Source organism: Eschrichtius robustus, chromosome 14, assembly GCF_028021215.1.
Source record: "Eschrichtius robustus isolate mEscRob2 chromosome 14, mEscRob2.pri, whole genome shotgun sequence".
Taxonomy (NCBI): Eukaryota; Metazoa; Chordata; class Mammalia; order Artiodactyla; family Eschrichtiidae; genus Eschrichtius; species Eschrichtius robustus.
The window spans coordinates 90,584,569-90,603,899 of NC_090837.1; the positions used below are offsets into that span (position 1 = coordinate 90,584,569).

Consider the following 19,331-nt stretch of genomic DNA (forward strand, 5'->3'; position numbering starts at 1 on the left):
CCTGTAACCAATCCCTCTTTTTCAAAATTTGAAAGTAGAGAGCCCTTGAAAGTTGGTTCAGCATGACCCTCAAAACAATTAAGTGTGCAAGAAGGGGCAAGAAAATACCTGAAATAACGTTCCCCTGAGAGGGGATTTTAGGCTGGTAATCCAGGCACAACAAAAATGTCTAATGGTTTTTGCAAGGGATAAGGTAGGGGGTTGGGGGGGGTGATTTCTGCATAATATAGACCTAATGTAGGCAGCTTTTCTAGAGTCAAGAACAGAGGACCAGTAGGTTGTGCTTTTGAGAATAAAATTAAGCAAAAAAAAAAAAAAGGAAATAAAAGGTGAATTAAAATGAACTGGCCTTTTGTACATGGGTCACCAATGTGAACTGTGCAGAAACAATATAAGCATGTGATTCTAGTCTCTGTAGAAAAGTGTCATTTGTTGAGTTGGGCAGGACTGATCATCTACAGTGACACTTTATACCAGTGAGAAACAGGGAAAGTTTTGGTCACATGGGATTATAGTTCTTTCTTCATTTGTTTGGAAGTAGTCCTAAACCTTTTGATTAAATCCCAAGTAATTTTAGACTTGTTTTCCCCTGTATTTCTTTTTTTCCCCCCCATTTATTTAGTAGTGGGAGGACAGGCCTTAAGTAGAAGTAATTTGGAAGCTGAGATATGAATTGTAAAATAAAAGGAAAGTGACAGTATTTGTACTTTGAATTGGTGAAACAGATTATCTGCTTTATGCATGTTCTGTCACTTTTAACTTCTCTCTTTTAAAGTTGTAATCACTTTTGCTTACAGATATGTAAAATCTTTTCCACATTAAAGATATTAAATCTGTACTTGTGTATAGTAAAATCATGTTTTCTAATTGGTGCTCTTTTTTAATGCTGTTATTAGTTTGTTTTTTGATATACAGCAGAGCAAAGCTGTACTATTTAAATGCCTCTTACTGTAATAAACAATAAATCCAGTTTGCTCCTGGTGGTTTTGGCTGGTGGAGATTGACAAAAAATAATGGGGCATATAATTAAAGATAAAAAAGAAAAACAACAGAAGTTAGAGGAAATAAAGGAAATATGTAAGATCAGGAGCCAGTTATGCAATACCAAATACACATAAAATATTAGGTAAGAACAAAAAAAGCTAAAAATTAGTCTTTGAAAAGGCAATTTAATTTATGTAACTTATATAGAAGGTAATTTTTGGCCTATTATTGTCAATATCTACCAGCCAAAACCCACCAGGAACAGAAAGAAATAAGGCACACATACTCAGTATTAGGGATGGAAAAAACATGTGTAGGGGATGAATAATTAGAGGCAACAGAATGCATTTTGAGCAAATTTAGGTCAATAAATGTGAAAAAATAAAAAAAAAACCAAACAGGACAAATTCTTTAAAAACATAACTTGCCAAAATAGGCTTCAAAATAAATACATGAGGTAAATAATATAAGCCTATAACCACCAAGTAAAATCTTATATTTAGTTAAAATGTTCCCACAAAGAAAACAGAATGCTCAGATGATTTTACAAATGAGTTTTAACAAACATTCTTGTATTAGATCATTTCAATCCTATGCAAACTCGCCTAGAAGATATAAAAATAGAACATCCTCAGCTTACTTTATGTGACAAGTATGTTGACCTCAAACTTAAACAAGTTTATTATGAGAAAATCACAATTACAAATGTTGATATAAACATCTTAAATTAATTATTAACAAACTCAATCCAGCAACAAATATAAATATAATGAATCATTCCCAGGCTGGTTTTATCACAGCAAGCCAAGTTTGGTTTAATCTCAAAAGAAAAAAATTTTCACAAAATACACTACCTTAACAGATAAAGGCAAAGAAACATATGATTATCACAATAAATGCAGCAAAAGCATTGAATAAATCTCATCATGCTTTGATGATAAAAAGTCTCTTATCAACTGGGAGTACAAGGGAATACGACAGCCTGATAAAGTGAGTCTATGAAATACACACAGCATCCATTCATTTGCTCAGTGGTGAAATGTAGAAGCACTCCATTCACATTAGGAACAGTACAAGAATATTCACATTACCAGACTCACTCAGTATTTTACAGGATGTCCTAACAAATCCAGTAAGAACATTAAAAAAGTTATAAGATTAAAAGGAAGGAAATATATTCTCATTACTTGAAGATTACAAAAGCATCTGTATAAGTATTTTGAAAAAATTTACAGGTAAATTATTAAATTAGTAAGAGGATTTATAAGTTCCCTGATACAATATAAATACACAAAAATCAATTGTATTTTCTATACACTATCATCAGTTAGAACATATAATTAAAAATAAATATCATCCACTGTAATAACAATATATAAAGTGCTCATACTTAAATCTATCAAAGGATTAAGAAATATTATATAAAAGGAGAGATATACCATGCTTATGAACAGGGATTAATGTAAAGAGGTCGATTCTCCCAAAATTGATGTAATGCATTTACCATTAACATGTATTGTTGTTTGTTTTGGGGGACTACGCAAACTAATTCTAAAATGCACATGGAAGAACAAAGCCTAAAGAAATGAAGAAAAAAAGGAAAAAGGCTTGCCAGATTTCAAGGCTAACAAAACGACTATAGTAGTTAAGATAGTGCGTTATTGTCACTGGGTAGTCGAATTTGCCAGAAGAATACAGTAGAGAACTCAGAAATCAGCTCACACAAAATATAAGGACCTGATATGTAGTGAAGACGGCATTGAAGATTAGTGGAAAAGAAAAGGGTACTGAATCTCTTCAGTCTAGGACAGCAGGTTATTTATACAGAGAAAAAAATCTCAGAATAGACATAACAATTAATATAAAGCAGATTAACTATTTAAATATAAAAGACAAAATCTGTGGCAGGGACACTCTAAAACAAGCCCGTTCTTCCATCTCCTGGGATTCATGCCCTTGTGAAGTCCCTTTCCCTTGGGTGTGGGCGTAGGGGGACCTCTGACTTGCTTCTCACCAAAGTTGACTGGGTGTCACTTCCATGATTATGGTAATGTGTTAGCAGTTTCTCTATTGATTCTCTCATCTTGGCTTTTATGAAGTTACCTGCCAGTGGAGAAGCTCACATGGCAAGTGACTCAGGGTCTCCAGCCAACAGCCAGAAAAGAACTGAAGCTTTTAGTCCAGCAACCCACAAAGAACTACATTCTTGCCAACAACCACGTGAGCTTGGAAGTGGATGCTTCTCAGAGGAGATCCCAGGCCCAGCTACTTCACTGCAGCCACATATAAGAGCAGAGGATGCAGTTCAGGCACGCCTGGATTCCTGGCCCAAGGAAACTGTGAGATGACGAACATGTGCTGTTCTAAGCCATTACAATTGTGGTAATATTGTTTTGCGGCAATAGATGATGATGAGAAAATTAAAATGCTTGGAAGAAAATAGAGGAGAACATCTTCAGTGCCAAGACCTTAAGAAAGATTCTTTAATAAGATGCAAAAAAGTACAAGTAACAAAGAAAAACACATATTTGTTCACATTCAAATTAAGAACACCTGCATATCAAAATATATCACAAAAGTCATAGTAGAAAGATCATGAAAATATAAGCCAAGAAGTTATTCACGAGTATAACCAAAAAAGGATTAGTATTATTAATATACTATAAATGTCAATGAATCAATGAGAAAAAAAAACGAATGCAATGGAAAAATGGATACAAGACATGAACATGGATTTCATTTCACAAAAGAAACACAAATGGAAAAAATAAGGACTACTGTGTGTGTGTGCGTGTGCGTGCATGAGTGCGCGTGCTGCATGCGTGTGCTATGTTATTAACAGAACTGCAAAAAAAAAAAAAAGAAACGCAACACTCTTTTACCCCACTAGACAGAAAAACATCTAAAAGTATGAAAATGTCAAGTACAGGAGAAATTTTGGAGCAACACAAACTTTTCTACAATGGCTAGAGTGTCAATTTGTACAAACAATCTGTAAAAATAATAATTTGGTACCAAGAATAGTTGAGGATGTGCTTTGAGCCCTCAATATATATACTAGGCTGGAGTGGGGCTGGGTGGGAAGATTCTGGGTACAAACAAAACACAATGACAAAATTCTTGTATATGTGCATTATACAGCATCTATAAACAGTTTTATATATAATGTTTGAAATTGCAAAAATTAAAAATATTCCCAAAATCCAACAAGATGAAAGATAAAGTATGGTATTTCAGATAATAGCATATATTGGAACCTACCATGATGAAAATAAGTGATCTCCACCTACAGACATCAACATGCATTAGATAAAATTTTGAGCAAAGAAAAGCAAGTTGCACACGAATATATGCAGTATGTTACTGTTTACATAAAGTATACAAACATGCAAAAATATACAATATGTTGATAAGGATAGAGACATATGTGGTGGGGCTATAAAGAAGAGCAAGGGGATGGTAAACACAAAATCCAGGATAGACGTTACCTCTGGGATCGCTGGTGAGAGCAGGAGGATACGGTAATGGAAGGTCAGATATATATGCTTTGTACCATATTATAGAGTGTGTGAGTATAGGAATTCTGACTCTAAGTCCCAGCTCTGGCCACAATTACTTATCAATATCATAGAGGAGGGCTTCTGGTAGGGTCAGCACATCTTTTCAGTGTCAACATATTGGCATAACCTATCTTGCATATCCATAATACCTATAGTTTGATAAGTAGGGGGCAGTAGAGCTGGCATATGCAAGAATCAGCAAAATAGTGTCTTCTAATTTGTATACAGTGAACCTCAGCAGGGGTGTGGACAGCAATATCCAAGGAAAACCAATGAAAGAAAGAAAAGGAATTTCTCTCTTCAGTGGTATGAACCCTACTATCATAGATCTGTGGCACCTGGTCCCAATGCAGAGGTGCATGCTCTCTTGCACTTCTTGCTGGAAGGCTGAGTTTCTGGCTGGAGGCTCTGGAGTTTGCTCCTCGGTTGTCATCTACAGGCATGGAAAAGAGAAAGCATCCAGACTTACAAAGCACCAAGCAGAGGATAAAGGACCGTAGAATTTTACCCCAACCCGAAGAATATGTGTGAATGACACATTAATTAAAAGAAAATAATATTCTATAAAGATGAGATAATTTTATATGGATAAAATCATTTGTTATGTATGGTGTTAAGGTATATAATCATGATATGTGTAATTTGGATATGCTACCTCAGATTGGTCCTCACTTATTCCATAATAGCCAGTGGAGTAAATGTCATGTTCACACATAGTCTTAGACACCCCCTTTTTTATGCATTATTAAGCTTTTTTTTATGCATTTTAAGCTTTATGCATATTTCATAATAAATAAGTGGAAAATTTAAAATAAGAAAAATACAGTGATTACAATATACAAGATCATAATTATGTATCTACTGAATGAAGGTATGAACATAAAATTATGATTAATGTTATACAAATGGCACTTGTAACATGAAATAAAATTTCAAGTAATAGCATCATACTTAAATTCAAAAAAGTCTCTATCTCAATAAAACTCAGAAGGAAATATGATATTCTCTGGAAAAACTCAAACCATGACTCTAGAAATAATGAAGACATTGAAGTACATGAAAATTTGAATAAATTTTTCTCTTAAAACGTGAACATGAAAAAAGCGGTATTTCCAAATTAATATATTAATTGCATAACTGTGATTTTACATGTTTGTGCAACTCAGCTGATACGTGAAATACTAAAATAGGTGTCTATTTGGTCTACATACTATGTATGCTCAAATTCTCTGGAAACATTTTAATTTCTTAGTGGGAAAATGGTGCATCACATTACATATGGGTTTGATATACAATGAATTGGAGATGATCACAAAGAGGAAACAAGTATCGTTCTATTAATTTTCACATGTGATTTTATTTAATCCTTATATCAACTCTGGGGGAGTTTTATAGATGGGGAAATGGAGATTTAAAATTAAGAAAATTGCCCAACACGTCACAGCTGGTCATTATTTACTGACCTAGGGATTTGTATTCAGTTTTATCTAATTTCAAAGTTCATATAATATATAAAAGTGTTGTGAATATAACATTTTTAATAGAAATCTCCCTCTTCAAATTAATCAAGGAAATGGGAGAAAGGTGCAAACAAACCTTGTGAAAAACCCACCAGTGCAATCTGTTGGTTATACACAGAAAACCTTCTGCCTCTTATGATAATGGAATCCTGCCAAGTTCTTATGTGTGTATACAAGCAAATACCTTTTTACTCATGTGTTCAATAATGGGATTTTTGAGAGTTTTATAATTAATGTGGGGTGAAAGATAAAGTATAGCTGAATATATGTACATTTCATTTTGGTAAATCTAGAGAGAAATAACATGAGTTCCTTGGCACACGAAAGCCCACTGCAAGCGTGCTGTGCTCTAGTTAGCACTGAATTAGCCAGGGCACCCACGTTAATGTCTGGAGTAAAAATGAAGAGCAAAAATCACCTATTTTGTTTGTGTAGGGTTAACTTTTATTAACTGCATTCTTTATATGCAGTTGTCTTTTCATGGGTATTTTATGGAAGCAATTTCATCACTTCTTGGTTGTATTGTGTTCTTATTTTAAAATCCCAAGAACTTTAAACAAATCTACAACAAAATTAATCTTTTGAAACAAGCAAAGGAATAAATGAATACATAATTAAAACAATAAATAAATACTAATAAAATTGGGCAGTAATCTTTCCTTGTAGTATAACAAATGTTGGGAGCATCATTTGCATGATGCAATGAATAAGGTAAGAAGTGCCTTCAGCATTGTTCATAGAAGGATGTCAGCTTTTAATGCAGAGGTTAGAGATTTTATGTTGTTCATTTACTAAATGAGAAAAGTGACAGTGATGGGAGCTGAATTACCTTCCAAAAGAAGAAATGGAGAGCATCATGGATGTCACATGTGCATGAACGTTTGCTTCCTTAAATCATTAGGAACAAGGTGTATACCCCATGTTTGGAAATAGAGAGGAAGACAATATATGGGAGAACACCACATTATCTAGGAAGTTGGAAAACCTGAGACACTTAGGTGGAATTCATCAGTGTTAATACACTTGAAAGAAAAATTTCATCTCAAGAGGCACAGCAATACAGAAGTAGTTTAAAGAAATAAAACAGAAAGAGCAATTGCAATGTACTGTAGAAAAGATTTGCTCAGATTACAATTTATCCTTTTTTTCTCAAGTTTTAGCTGTAATAAGGTTTCAAAGAGATTCTTAAATAGTTCATACAATAATGAACACAATTGTTATAGGAATGATTCTCCATGTGCACCTTACTTTGTGTTCAGATTTAGGTTCAGAGTTCCTTCCTTCCATTCTTTGCTCCTTTGTTCCTTCTTTCCTTCCCTCCCTCCTTCCTTCCTTCCTTCCTTCCTTCCTTTTGGTATTATTTACATGGTAGGGAACAGAACAGGTTGGATCTTTTTCCCAAAATGAATTATTTTAAAATATATTTGATTGACTGTCAGCTCCATAGGTTTTGTTCACTACTGCATTCTCAGGATTGGTTAGCTGTGCCTGGTAATGTGGATCTGGAGGTGCTGAGAGGGGAGGGAAGGGAAAAGAAGACGCTACTGGCCAGATGGAGCCTGGGTGAAATACACTGAGGTATCCTCCTTCGTACTGTTACTACTAGCAGTGATCTGCACGCAGCCGTCAGACCGCACTCACACATCCTTTTCTCTTCAGGGCATCCCTTGATATTCAGTTATGGACCACATTTCTTGTGATAAATGTGCTGGGGTAGTTAAGTGAGGGGGGGGGAGGATTGGGAAAGAGCAAGTGTCAGCGGTTTTGTTCTGTTTGCGCTTCTCTTTTGCAAGGGCTACTCGTTGATGGGACATCCTGTGACAACTATAGAGTCAAACCTAATGAGGAAAAGCACAGGTGGTGATCTCTGTCCAAATTTACTGAAACTCCATAACTACTCCCTTTCCTCATAACCACTTTTTCAGAGATAAATCCTGTCCACTACAGAGTAGATAACGCTTTGCGGTGCCTTTCCTCGGGTGGTAATGGCTACCTGGCATGCCCTTCCTCTCCTCTTCTTGATGAATTCTGGAGAGACCATCAGTTCTTCAGGGTAGGGTCAGAGTCAACCAGTTTTTGTGTTCTCCCCTCATGCTAATCAATATCTTGACAGCAGATACCCCAAAATTACTGTGAATAAGTGAATTGATAAAGGAATTGCAAACCTGCTCCAAATTCCTTCACAAAAACATACTCCCTAGAGGGAGAATATGGGCTTCAGATTAATCTGTAAAATGAATACCAGTGAGTTGTTGTGAAGATTGTAATGATATACATGAAAACCTTACGGTTCTGTGCAGCACATACTAAGAGACTAATTCATGATAGATCCTTATCTTTCTTACAAAAAAAGTCTTCACTCTGCCAACCCTGTGCACCACCTACTAGAATATCTCAAGGGACCTGCAGGGACCTTCCTTTTAGAGATCTCCTGCTTGAATAGATATCCCACCAGTGGCAGGAGGGGCAGATGCGGAGCACAGGTGCATAGTACGGGATGTTCTTGCCACTTAATAAGTTGGGATGATGTACATAGAAGAGTGAAATGGACTGAGGGCAAGTCAAAGACAGGACTTGGAATTAAGATAAGGGAGTAGAGGCACGGCTCACCCATCACTGAAGGGTGCTAGTGGCTGAAATTGTGGGACTGCATTTTCCAACTCAGCTCCATGCAAAATCCTAACACAGTTACCCAAAGTCCTAAAGAAAAGGGCTATTACAAATTATCCCAACCATAGCCAAGTTGCTTTTAGCTTTTTATTTGTTTATTAATAGAGGAGTTGTGTTATACATATAGCTCGAATAAACTGGTCTATGATCTTCAGTACAGGTTTTCTTTGCTGCATAACTGGATAAGTGTGAAAGAAAAACGAAAAACAAAAACAAAACCCCCATGGTGTGGAAGGCTTAGCCGAACCTATCTTTGGAAATAGAATTAAACATGTTACTTGGACTAAACACAAGCTCATGTAAATTATAGCTCAAGCAGCTACAAGTTAAGTAGAGAATGTGAGAATCTACTGTTTAATGTTCCTACCATCCTTTGTGCAAAAAAAAAAAAAAAAAAAAAAAAATTCAGTCTAGTTCTTAAAATATTATTTGGATTTTTCTGCCAACATGAAGGAAAATAGAGATATTAGTCAAGTACTGAAAACACTGCCTTAGCAGCTATTTTGACATACTTTGGTTTACATTTAAATAAGCAGTAGGTAGCCTGCATATTAAATTCCTTGATCTGTCTTAGAATATTAGGCTCCCTTACCTCTGTAAGTGGTGTTATAACATACTGCCTTCTATTCACATTTTTCGCTAAATTAGTGATATTTTTGTAATTATGATCAGAGTTAAGTCAATCACACAGATTCTAAAACCACTGTTAATGTTTACTTATAGATAACTGAATGTGATAGACTTTATATCAGGAACGTCTAGGATCTATGATGCACCAAACTCTGCTGATAAATGACACCAATCAAAAGTCAGTGGCAGACAGAAGGGGTGGCGTTTCCACAAAAGGAAAAAAAAATTAAACATAACTAGTGTGTGTGGAGAGAGGTTCTTCTTCGAATATGAAGATATTTGTGCCAGATCCCATGCCATGGCTGGGTACTGGACATAAATAATTATCCCATTCTTGCCAGGCAACTTACAGTACTAAGTCTTCTGTTTGTCCAAAAAGCCAATCAAATGTCTAATATTGCGGGTTTAGGCTGAGTATGTATGAGTTGTTGTGCCATCTGCCTAAAACTCGTGCCTTTCTGGGTTTCTAAAGATTAAATTTAAGTATAATCATAGATTTATCTTCTTTCTCCTGAACAGATTCTCCCATTTCCTTCCTTTCTGGAATTGTCATTACAGTAAGTTCACCTCTGGATATGGCCTACTTCATCCTAAGTGAGTAATTTGCATTATTTCAAACTTTTGAAAACTAGATCAACATTACCACTACATTTATGTTACTTCTGTCAGCAAAACGGACACATTCTTTCAAAATTTCAACATTTAAATGATATTATTTTAATAAAAGCTTTAATTCCAGTTGGGCCTAAGTTTGGGGAAGTTAATGAGGAAAGGAATTGATTTTATGGAAAAGACATTTTTTAAAGTGTTTCCTTTGGAAGTGTCACATAGTGATAATCGTTGCTTTAATTATTTTCAAGATGGTCAGAATAAAAATAAGTGTAGAGTCTATTCACATTTCTTCCCAGGATAACACCCTAGGAATGTAGGACTTAGACGTTCTGAGATTATAATTGAGATTATAAAGCAGGGGATCCCAAGCATGAACAAATGGACGCATATGCAATGGCTGGGCCATCCGTCACCCATGTAAAACATTGCTCAGAAATAGAACCTGTGAACAGAAGTCTTCTCCTCCAGCTAAGTTTCCCTTGGGGTGGGAGTGGATGAGTAGACAAGGAAATTCCCCTTGACCTTGCTATGTTGTAAAAGTTAAGATACACTGTGAAGATCATCTTAAGTGTGTTCCTTTCTTTAGCTATAAATAAGATATTCCCATACTGTTCCCATATCCATTCACAAAACTGCTCTTTCTTTTTCATTGTCTCTCCCCCAACTCCTCCACATACTCACCCTGGCTCTCTTCTGCCTGTGGGCCTGTTTCTGTACAAAGTTAAAGGAAAGGCAGTGGTACAGTTTCTGCCTTCTCTGCTGTTACTTGCACACATTTGTAACTCTTACCTTGATCAGACCTAATATTACTTTCAACCCAGAGCCTTTTATTTGATCTGATTTAAGGTCACGCATCCTGGGAATTGAAAGCAAACACCGAGACTCTGACCAGTAATGGAAACAGTGTGATCATCCATGTAGAAATGTTACATGCTTGTTGATAACCCTGAGATAGGACGAATAATCTTCCTTGAGAATAATAGTGTGGATTCAGGTCTTCAGTTGCCCTCTCAACCTGTATTAATAGGATTTTCATTCATTTTGACACTGTAAAGAGAAAGCAGGGAGAGCTACGTGAGGAAGCAGATATGGGGGGAGGAGGAGTGGTCGGTCTGCTTTCACGCTGTAATGGAAGAAAAATGACAGCTCAGTTAGCTTTAGCTGGAATGTAACATATCCACAGCTTTATCACCCTGGAGGCATATTGTGACATCATAACAAACTACTGAGAAAGAACCACTTTTATCTAGGTCAGAATGACAGACTCCCAAGTGTTAAGAGCATGGGGGACGGGGAGGGCGGGTGGAAACGACAGTCTGAATGAAGCATTAGGAAGAAGACTGCAGTCTGTACGGAGATTTTCATCAAGTCTCCACACTGCCTAATAGTTTTCATCCAATACATTGTAATTACTCCTCTGGCTTCTAATGGCATAGCATTTTGACTTCAGAGCCTACCAAAATAAAATGAACCATACTTTATAACGACTATATCTATAATAAGATGCAGATGGTAAAGGAAACAGATGCCTTTGACATCATCTCCCATTCGCCTTCAACTTTTGCCGACACTGGCAGTCTGTGCACTCATTCAAAGGGATGCAAGATAAGTCAGGCAGTTTTCCAATTCTGTTTCCAGTCTAAAAAAACACTGGCAGCAGTGGCACTGCTTTCTTTGAGTCATACAGTGATAATTCCACAAGGAGAAATCTGATTCTAAGGCTGCGTCAGGCTTTGATGCAAAATGAATCATCAGGACAGAAAAAAAAAAAAAAAAAAAAAATTCCCACAAATATCGGGAGTTTAGCCATTAGTAACTACTGACTGTTTTGCGTGACAGCGACAGAAAGAAGAGGGTGGGAGTGGTGATGGTGAACAGCTGCAGCTTCAAGGAAGCAAGAAAGCGAGCGTTTTAAAAAGACAAGCAGGTCTAAAATACCGTACCGGTCCTTGGCAGCCACCATCCCAAGACTGATTCTTTATTACTTCTAAGTAAAAACTTTGAGGATTTTCAGGTCATTGTTTCTGACCTCAAAAAAAAAAAAAAAAAAAAAAATCCATTCTGTATTTCCATCTGTATTTTCCAGAAGGGATCCTATAATTCTGATAGGCGTTTTCTCCATTTCCCCAGTGATATCAGTGAACATTATACACAGTAAAAGGATTTGTGTGTGTGTGTGTGTGTGTGCGCGCGTGCAAGATAAATGCGTTAGGACACCTTCTGAAAAAGATAAGGAACTTTTGCAGTCCATCTTGAAAGCAACAGACGCTTGGGTAAAGCAGCAACTGCAAGGCCTTTAGCAGTGTGTGAGGTTCTGAGATAGATCAGCACAGTTACAGATGAAGGAGAGAGTTAGACAAAAACCTTTAAAATCTTCCTATCTCCCCTGACCACTGTAATATAACTTCATCGACACCTCTGCAGCAGAAACATTTTAGCAGAAAAAATTCAGAAACAAAGGCAAGGAAAAGTGGTGACATAAAAATGAATCCTGCTAGGCCAAACAGGGTGCTTATTTTTAAATAATCTCTCTGTGCAAGTAGCAAACTGATCACTCACACACACACACATACACACACACACACACACACACACACACAGTACAAGAATATACAAACTCTTCTAATTCATATCCACAAATTGGGTTGGAAATTATTAGTGCAAATTTCTGCTGACCTGCAGCATTTAGTCCATAAACTTTGGATATCCTAGACGATCCATCAGTGTCCAGCAGATGTTTTCAATCAGTTTAATTTCATCTCTAGGCAAGTTCTGTTTCCAAACATTAGTATTAGTTGGTGATATTTCCCCTTCATAGGGAAGATAGAAAAGGTTCGTGGAGGTGGCAAACAATATTTGGTTTAAACTAGCAGGAGACAAAGGAATTCCAAGAAAGGCAAAAATCCTTTCAGTGGTTTTCTGAGGAAAATGCACAATATCTTCAAACTTGATCATCTGGTAGCTGGTAGGCAGCAGGTCTGTGTTTATCCTCAGGGCTGCTGCGGTGTTTGCTAGCCACACGTGAGCCAGCAGGGACACCGCGTGTGGCTTGGATTTTGATAATTCTTTCCTCAATGATTCATACTCAGAAGCATAGCCCGAATTTAAGTTACATTTGCCTTTACCTCCCTCTATTTTAAACATTTTAGCTAAGTGCTCTGGTACATTCTTCAAAGAGTAAAGGCTTGGTTTACTACTGTACAGCATCGAATAAATCCACGCCCGAGGGTCCCTCACCACGTACAAGGCCCTCATCGAAGCTCCTAAAACTTCGTGAAAGAAATGCAGCTTTAAGGTCCAGCTCCCACTGGTCAGGCTGAGCACGGGCCGCGCGCTGGGGTAATGGACCAGGTGTCTCCTCAGAGCCCGAATGTACTCCGCGTCTCTGTCAAAGGCGCCTTTCATTCTGCTTCTTTGTTCTGGCAAAGACTCTCTCCGTTTCAACTTCCTTTTTTTGTCCTTATTCGTGGTCAAATATTGGGCCAGTTTACCCCTGCTGGGTTCGTGCAGATGGATGTTTTGCAAATGGAGTTTTGTGTCTTGGACCAAGGACTGCAGCCAGCCTCGCAGTAAACGGAAATGCACACCGTGGACATCGGACGCCTTCCACTCACAGGCGTCCACAAAGGAGTCCATCTCAAAGTCAGTTTCAGGGATGTCCATGTAGGCTGTGGGCACCCTGATGTAGAGAAAGTCACTGCTGTTGAAGAAGAGCTGTTTGAGAATTTCAGCTCCTGAGCCGGGAAGTGAGGTAATGACGATGTCAGGAAGATAGATGCGGTGCCCTTGGGGAGGCACAGGCTTCGCGCTCGCCTCGGCCTCCGGCCTCGCCCACTTTGCACAGATGGGCTGAGTGCAAGTGCTCCACACGTCCACCAGCTCAACGAACCACAAGGCAATGACAAGGGTGAGGATCCACCGCATTAGCTTTCTAAAAGAAAGGTAAAACCGCCACTGAAAAGTTAAGATCACCAAGCTGATGCACAAAATCAACCCAACTGCTACATTAAATTTAAATCCAAAGGGAAAAATCACTCTGTCACGTCTTATGGGCTTCACTATTGCTTGAGTGCCCAAACCAAATCGGGTTATTTGGACCTGATCAGCCACACTGGCAAAGCCGCCAAATCCCAGGTAGTCGAACCTTGTTTTCAAGTTATGGTAGTCAGTTACAATGGAAACAACATGTTCAGTATTATTGACATTGAGAGAAATCTGAAGTCCAGAATTGGAATTATCAATAAATCTGCAGCTGGAAACATTGACATATGGCCCATAAAAGACATATACGATTCTTGTGATTGTGGATTCCATCTGAAATGTAACATTAACAAATTGAGTCCACCGTTTCTTAAATTCAGCGGCTTGCTCTGCTTCCTGTATACTAGCAACGGGGCTACTGCCACGATGATCAAACCAAAACATTTTGTAATGTGCATCCCACACATCCATCATGGCGCCGTTATACCTGTTCATGAACCTATATGGGATGTACTTAAAATCAATATCCAGATTATGGAAGAAGGCACTGACAGATTTTATTGGGGAATCTTCTTGCCTCTCGACGTGATCAACAACTAGCAGAGTCTGAGAGTTTAAGAGAAGCAAAGCCCGATACACACTTTTCAGCTTCATTGCTGAGGAATAAGCTGACACTGCTTCCCCACTCACAAATACCATGTCCCCATGCTGAGAGGCAGTAATGATTTCCCCCGCTGCGTCACCAACCTCTTCGCCGGTCCACTTAAGCCACTGTGCACATTCTCCCAGCTGACCTTCCCAGGGCTTATTACACTGGCTTGTGGGTGATGGCGCAAACACCAGTACGTTGTTAAGGTGGCTCAACTTGGGTCCATAGAGAGCTTCGGAAACAAATACCTGCCCGTTGGGGGCGAAAGTGAATGAGTTCTGATCCGGATGTTCATGTCCTGGGTTAAAGCTTCTCCACCCATCAATCCAGGAGTATGGCTGGAAGTGAACTATGTCATAGACAGCTCTCCCGCCTAGCTTCCCAGATTTAAAAGACACAAAGGTATTGGTCTGTGTATTTGGCAACCCAGCCCCATAAGTGACAACACCCCAGTTAGGGAACGTGTGCATTTTTGCAGTACCATATTCCGCAGGAGGCCGTGGGGTGAGCTGGGGATCATACCAGATGTATTCAGTGTGAAGAGTACTCCACCTCTGGGCAGTAGAGGGGACCATTGGTCCATCTTTAGGCCGGTGCCTTCTGATTTGCTGAGCTAACCAATTTCCAGCTCCGTTCTTTAAGACGAACTTATCCAAAAAAACTAACTGGCTCTCGGGACCATAAAACCAATTATAATTGGAATCTGCTATACCCACAGTTCTTTGGAAGCCTGGCAAAAGGGTGGCATAATAGAACCAAAAGTGCATTTTTAACCAGTTATTATCCAAGTTGTTGATATTAAAATGGCGCTGGGCCAGAAAAACATACTGTGTGACTGACTTAGCCGTGTAGCTTCCATAGGCAACACCTTCATCCAAAGTACCATCGACAATATGATTCAAAAGAAACATCATCTTTTCCATCACATCTACTACCACCTGTTTCCATAGATTGACTTGAGATCCTTTATCTGCCCCAGTCACCAAGGCCCCCGTGAGTAACGCTATCATATTAGTAGCTTGGTGGTTATGAAGAAGTTGTTTGCCCCATGAGCGGACCTTGGAATACTCATACATTTCCTCAGTAATAACCCATATTTTTTCTAGGTATTTTTGCCTTCGATGATCATCTAATACGTTATATAAAAAGTCAAAGGCGGTGGCAAAACCTGTTAAGGAATGGCCGACTGGAACTTCATCCCCGGGTGCGTTCTCCACCAGCCAGTCTTTGTAGCCCAGCATCCTGTCCATATATTCCAAAACAAATTCAAAGGCAACTCTGTCCTCCGGGCATAACAAACAGTACAGTGCTAAAGGGGGCAGATTGTTACCATAAATTTCATTCCACTTGGCAGCAAAATCAGCATGCTTGGGTGGAGGTAGGTAGTATGTCGGGTTAGACAGCATAACCGTCACTGCACTCCGGATAGCTCTAAAAAGATGCGCATGGCTTGTGCGAGACTTTTGCCTCATTGCTTGGATCTCTCCAGCATCAAAATATAAATGCGGATGAAGCATACTTTTCTTCAGCTTTTGGCTGGGTCTGAAATCTTGCACTTTCTGTGTCTTAAGCTGATCTCCGTCATCTGGGAAAACTGCCCAGTCGGAGTAATTGCTCACAGATTCTTCAAAAGTAGAGAAAGCAAACATCACTAACAGTAAAAATAGGAAATGTCCTGTAAACATTAACGCCATGATCCATCGGGGAGCTCCTTTCCTTAGGCATACATGTCAGACACAGTGCTCAATGTGTTTCCCATCTGCTGAGTATAAAACATACATTTAAGACCTTGATAAAACACAGACTGTAAATCGGATATGCTGTGAAATCCAGCTGACATTCGGCTCATTCAAAGCAAGTACAGTTGCCAAAAAGAGAAAACTTACAGTGTGGATCTGTTTGCCTGATGCACTGTTGCTTCCAATAAAACTTCAAGGAGTGCTAAAACCTCTAATTTTCCAATATCACACAGCGAACAGGGCTGGAGATAGTCAAAAATACCATGAATTCACTATTTACTTCCTTGACATAAATCTACCTAACACAAAGAGTCAAAAAACACACATTGTAAAAAAAAGAAAAAGAAAAAGCACTCCAAAATCCACGTTAAGAAGTCATTCCTGGAGCAGGAAACCATCACCAGTGGTAAGATCATCATACATGTCTGATGCCTTTGCCTGTGTGTGTGCTCAGAGGAGCTGACAAAGTACTGCAATTCTTGGAGCTGACTGGGTTGTTACTCCTCTCAGCTTTTTACACTTTTTGCTTTGAGAATTTTTTCTTCCTCCATTTTTGGGGAAAAAAAACATCCTCAACAAGTATTCAAAGTCCTACTTGGTTTTAAAACACTCAAGATTCCTGTCCTCATTTCAGATCTGTCTTTTTTCAGGCTTACTTACTCATCAGCCTATTATGACCCAGAGAAAGCATTTTCCCATCTTCTTTTATCAGCTTCATCGGTACAGCTATGAAAATCTAATCTCTTCGGCCACCTAGGTACTTCTTTTCCAATCATGAAGTAACCACCAACTGGGAAAGAAAACTCCCCTTTCACCAACAGTGACGTGTCTTTTCTGTTCCTTTTTCATGACACTCCTTTCTGGGGGAAAAACAAAACAGAAATTCTCTGAGGCTACAGGTATGCTGGGAGTGGACATAAACAGAAGATTTAAATGTTCTACCGTCTCCCGATAGAAATTTTAGAATCACAATAAGATCTGTTACTAACTACAATCTAAGTTGGACCAAATGGTTCTTTTTTCTTATACTTTTCAATGCACGTATTAGGATAACAATGGTGGCAGAAGACAAGCGGCTACAAGATGTAACTTTCCTAAGAGTATTTATTTTAACTGCGGCTTGCTTCAGTCATTTAAAATGTTTTTATTCAAATGCAGTTAACACAAGATGAGTCCTGCTGTCATTCTTGTTTTGATCACAGAAGACTCAGAGACAAAGAGCAAAAGTTTCAAGGACCATTATGATTCCGGTTGAGGGTCTAACGTTCAAGGGCTCAGAAGGTGTCTTTGCCAGGGGAACGACTAAGAGCAGTCCCTTTTCTCGAAGGAGAAATCATGACAGTGTGTGGGAGCGAGGAACAGCGAGCGGTTCTGCACCAATCTCTCTCCCGCAGCCCGGTTTCCCACCCTTACAAGAAGCCACCAGAGGGAGCTCAGACCCAGACTCAAGGATCAGCTTCGCGGCTGCCCGTCTTCGGCTCTGAAGAACCTAACCAAGTTTCAGTCTTGGACAAGCCTCCTCTCTGGAGGAAACATGAACGCTAGGAGTTCCCTGATCCGCTCCGCCTGTTGCATTTTTTCATTCGCTTCCTACGAACTATGCCAACTCCATCCTCTGCTCCTCACCCCCGACCTCTGGCTGTGGTTTGGGGATAAGAGACCCCTCAAGGGCCAAGTCCGCTTACCTTGGCAGGTCCGGACGGGGTCTCCCGGCAGCGGTGGGCCCGGAGGAGACGGAGGCGGAGAGTTGGAGAAAACTGCTCTGCACTGGGAGCCGGGCCGCGCGGCGCCCCCGCAGGGCTCCCGGCGCCCCCGGCCCGGCGCCCCCCGCACTGCAACAGGCTGCGGCCCCGCACTCGCGCCCCGGCCGGCGCCGCGCGGACACGCCCGCCCTCGGGGAACGCCGGACGCCCCCCGGGCAGCCCCGGACCGCGGAAGGCAGATCCGCGCGCGGCGGGCGCGCTCGGGGACGCCGTGTCCAGAGGGGCGCTGGCGTGTGCAGAACGCGATGCCGCCGCGGCCGCCGCTCCTCGGTGCCAGCTCCGGCCGCGCGGCCCGGGGAGGGCGAGAGAAGGCTAGGAGGGCCGGGGGCGGGGCGGGAGCGACGGGGGCGGGCTCCGGGGCGGGGCCTCGGGGCCTCGGGGCCTCGGGGCTGGGGGGAGAGTGACAACAGGCGGCTCAGGCTGGGAGTCGCGGGCGGGGCTGGAAGGCGGAGGGGGCGGGGCCGGGGGAGGGGCCGATCGCCCCCGGGATCAGAACCCAAGGGGCTCGGGGCGCGTGTGTTCCCGGCTGCTGTGGCGGCCTCGGGCTCCCGGACCAGCAGAGCCCGAGGAGGGGGAAATCTGGGAGTGCGAGCGTCTGAAGATGGCTCCCTGCTGGCCGAGTCCCGCTGATCTTATCCCTTCGGCTGTGGGGAGAAGGCTAATCTAACAGGGCTCGGAGTGGGAGGAAGATAGGGGAGGTTCTGGGCCTGATTACAAACGATGGGGGAAGCGGGGGCGGGCGGGGTGACGCTGCGGGATGTCAGGGGTCACACTTGAGGAAGAGCAAGGGCTGAGAAGGGGAAGAACGTGAGGCAGCCTGGCTGAGGTTGCTGTCGGTCAGAAATGCAAAATCAATATACCGGATTAATGTGAGACTGACTTCAGGAGCACAGATACTAAAGATCAGGGGGAAACAAGAAAAGACTAATCAGCTTTACTGATCAGAATAATTTCTCCGGCAGTATAAAGATGGAAAGGTATGGGACAAACAGGTGGAAGGAACCTCTTTCTTATTAAAGAAGTGAAACCTGGAAGTCAGTGAAGACCCACAGGCAGCGAAGACTGTGTGGCTCAGTTATGCGGCACGTGTGTGCAATTCCAGACACTGGAAATCATACAGCAGCTGTGACTCCTGTGGTACTGGACATATGGAACTTCTCACAGACATCTGAGATTACACTTGGGCAGGAGTCAACCTAAGGTCTACCCTCTGCTATCACGAA

At 40.6% G+C, this 19,331-nt stretch overlaps 1 protein-coding gene across 4 annotated transcripts; it reads right to left on the bottom strand.

The window, feature by feature from the left end:
* Window positions 1–2,324: 2,324 nt before the first annotated feature.
* DSEL (dermatan sulfate epimerase like) lies at window positions 2,325–18,398 on the bottom strand. 4 transcript variants are annotated; one of them, XM_068562183.1, is made up of 3 exons: window positions 18,031–18,398; window positions 12,653–17,205; window positions 2,325–4,977 (listed from the first exon to the last, which is right to left on the bottom strand). In XM_068562183.1, the coding sequence occupies exon 2, from the start codon at window positions 16,298–16,300 to the stop codon at window positions 12,662–12,664; it is 3,639 nt and encodes a 1,212-aa protein (XP_068418284.1). In that variant the 5' UTR covers window positions 16,301–17,205; window positions 18,031–18,398; the 3' UTR covers window positions 2,325–4,977; window positions 12,653–12,661. The 4 variants fall into 4 exon arrangements, with proteins under 4 accessions (XP_068418284.1, XP_068418282.1, XP_068418283.1 ...); XM_068562181.1 differs by lacking the exon at window positions 2,325–4,977 and adding an exon at window positions 8,808–11,023; XM_068562182.1 differs by lacking the exon at window positions 2,325–4,977 and adding an exon at window positions 8,808–11,099.
* Window positions 18,399–19,331: the final 933 nt, after the last annotated feature.

Excerpts from the sequence above, each read along its gene's own strand:
- DSEL (XM_068562183.1), bottom strand. The coding sequence starts at position 16,300 with ATGGCGTTAATGTTTACAGGACATTTCCTATTTTTACTGTTAGTGATG.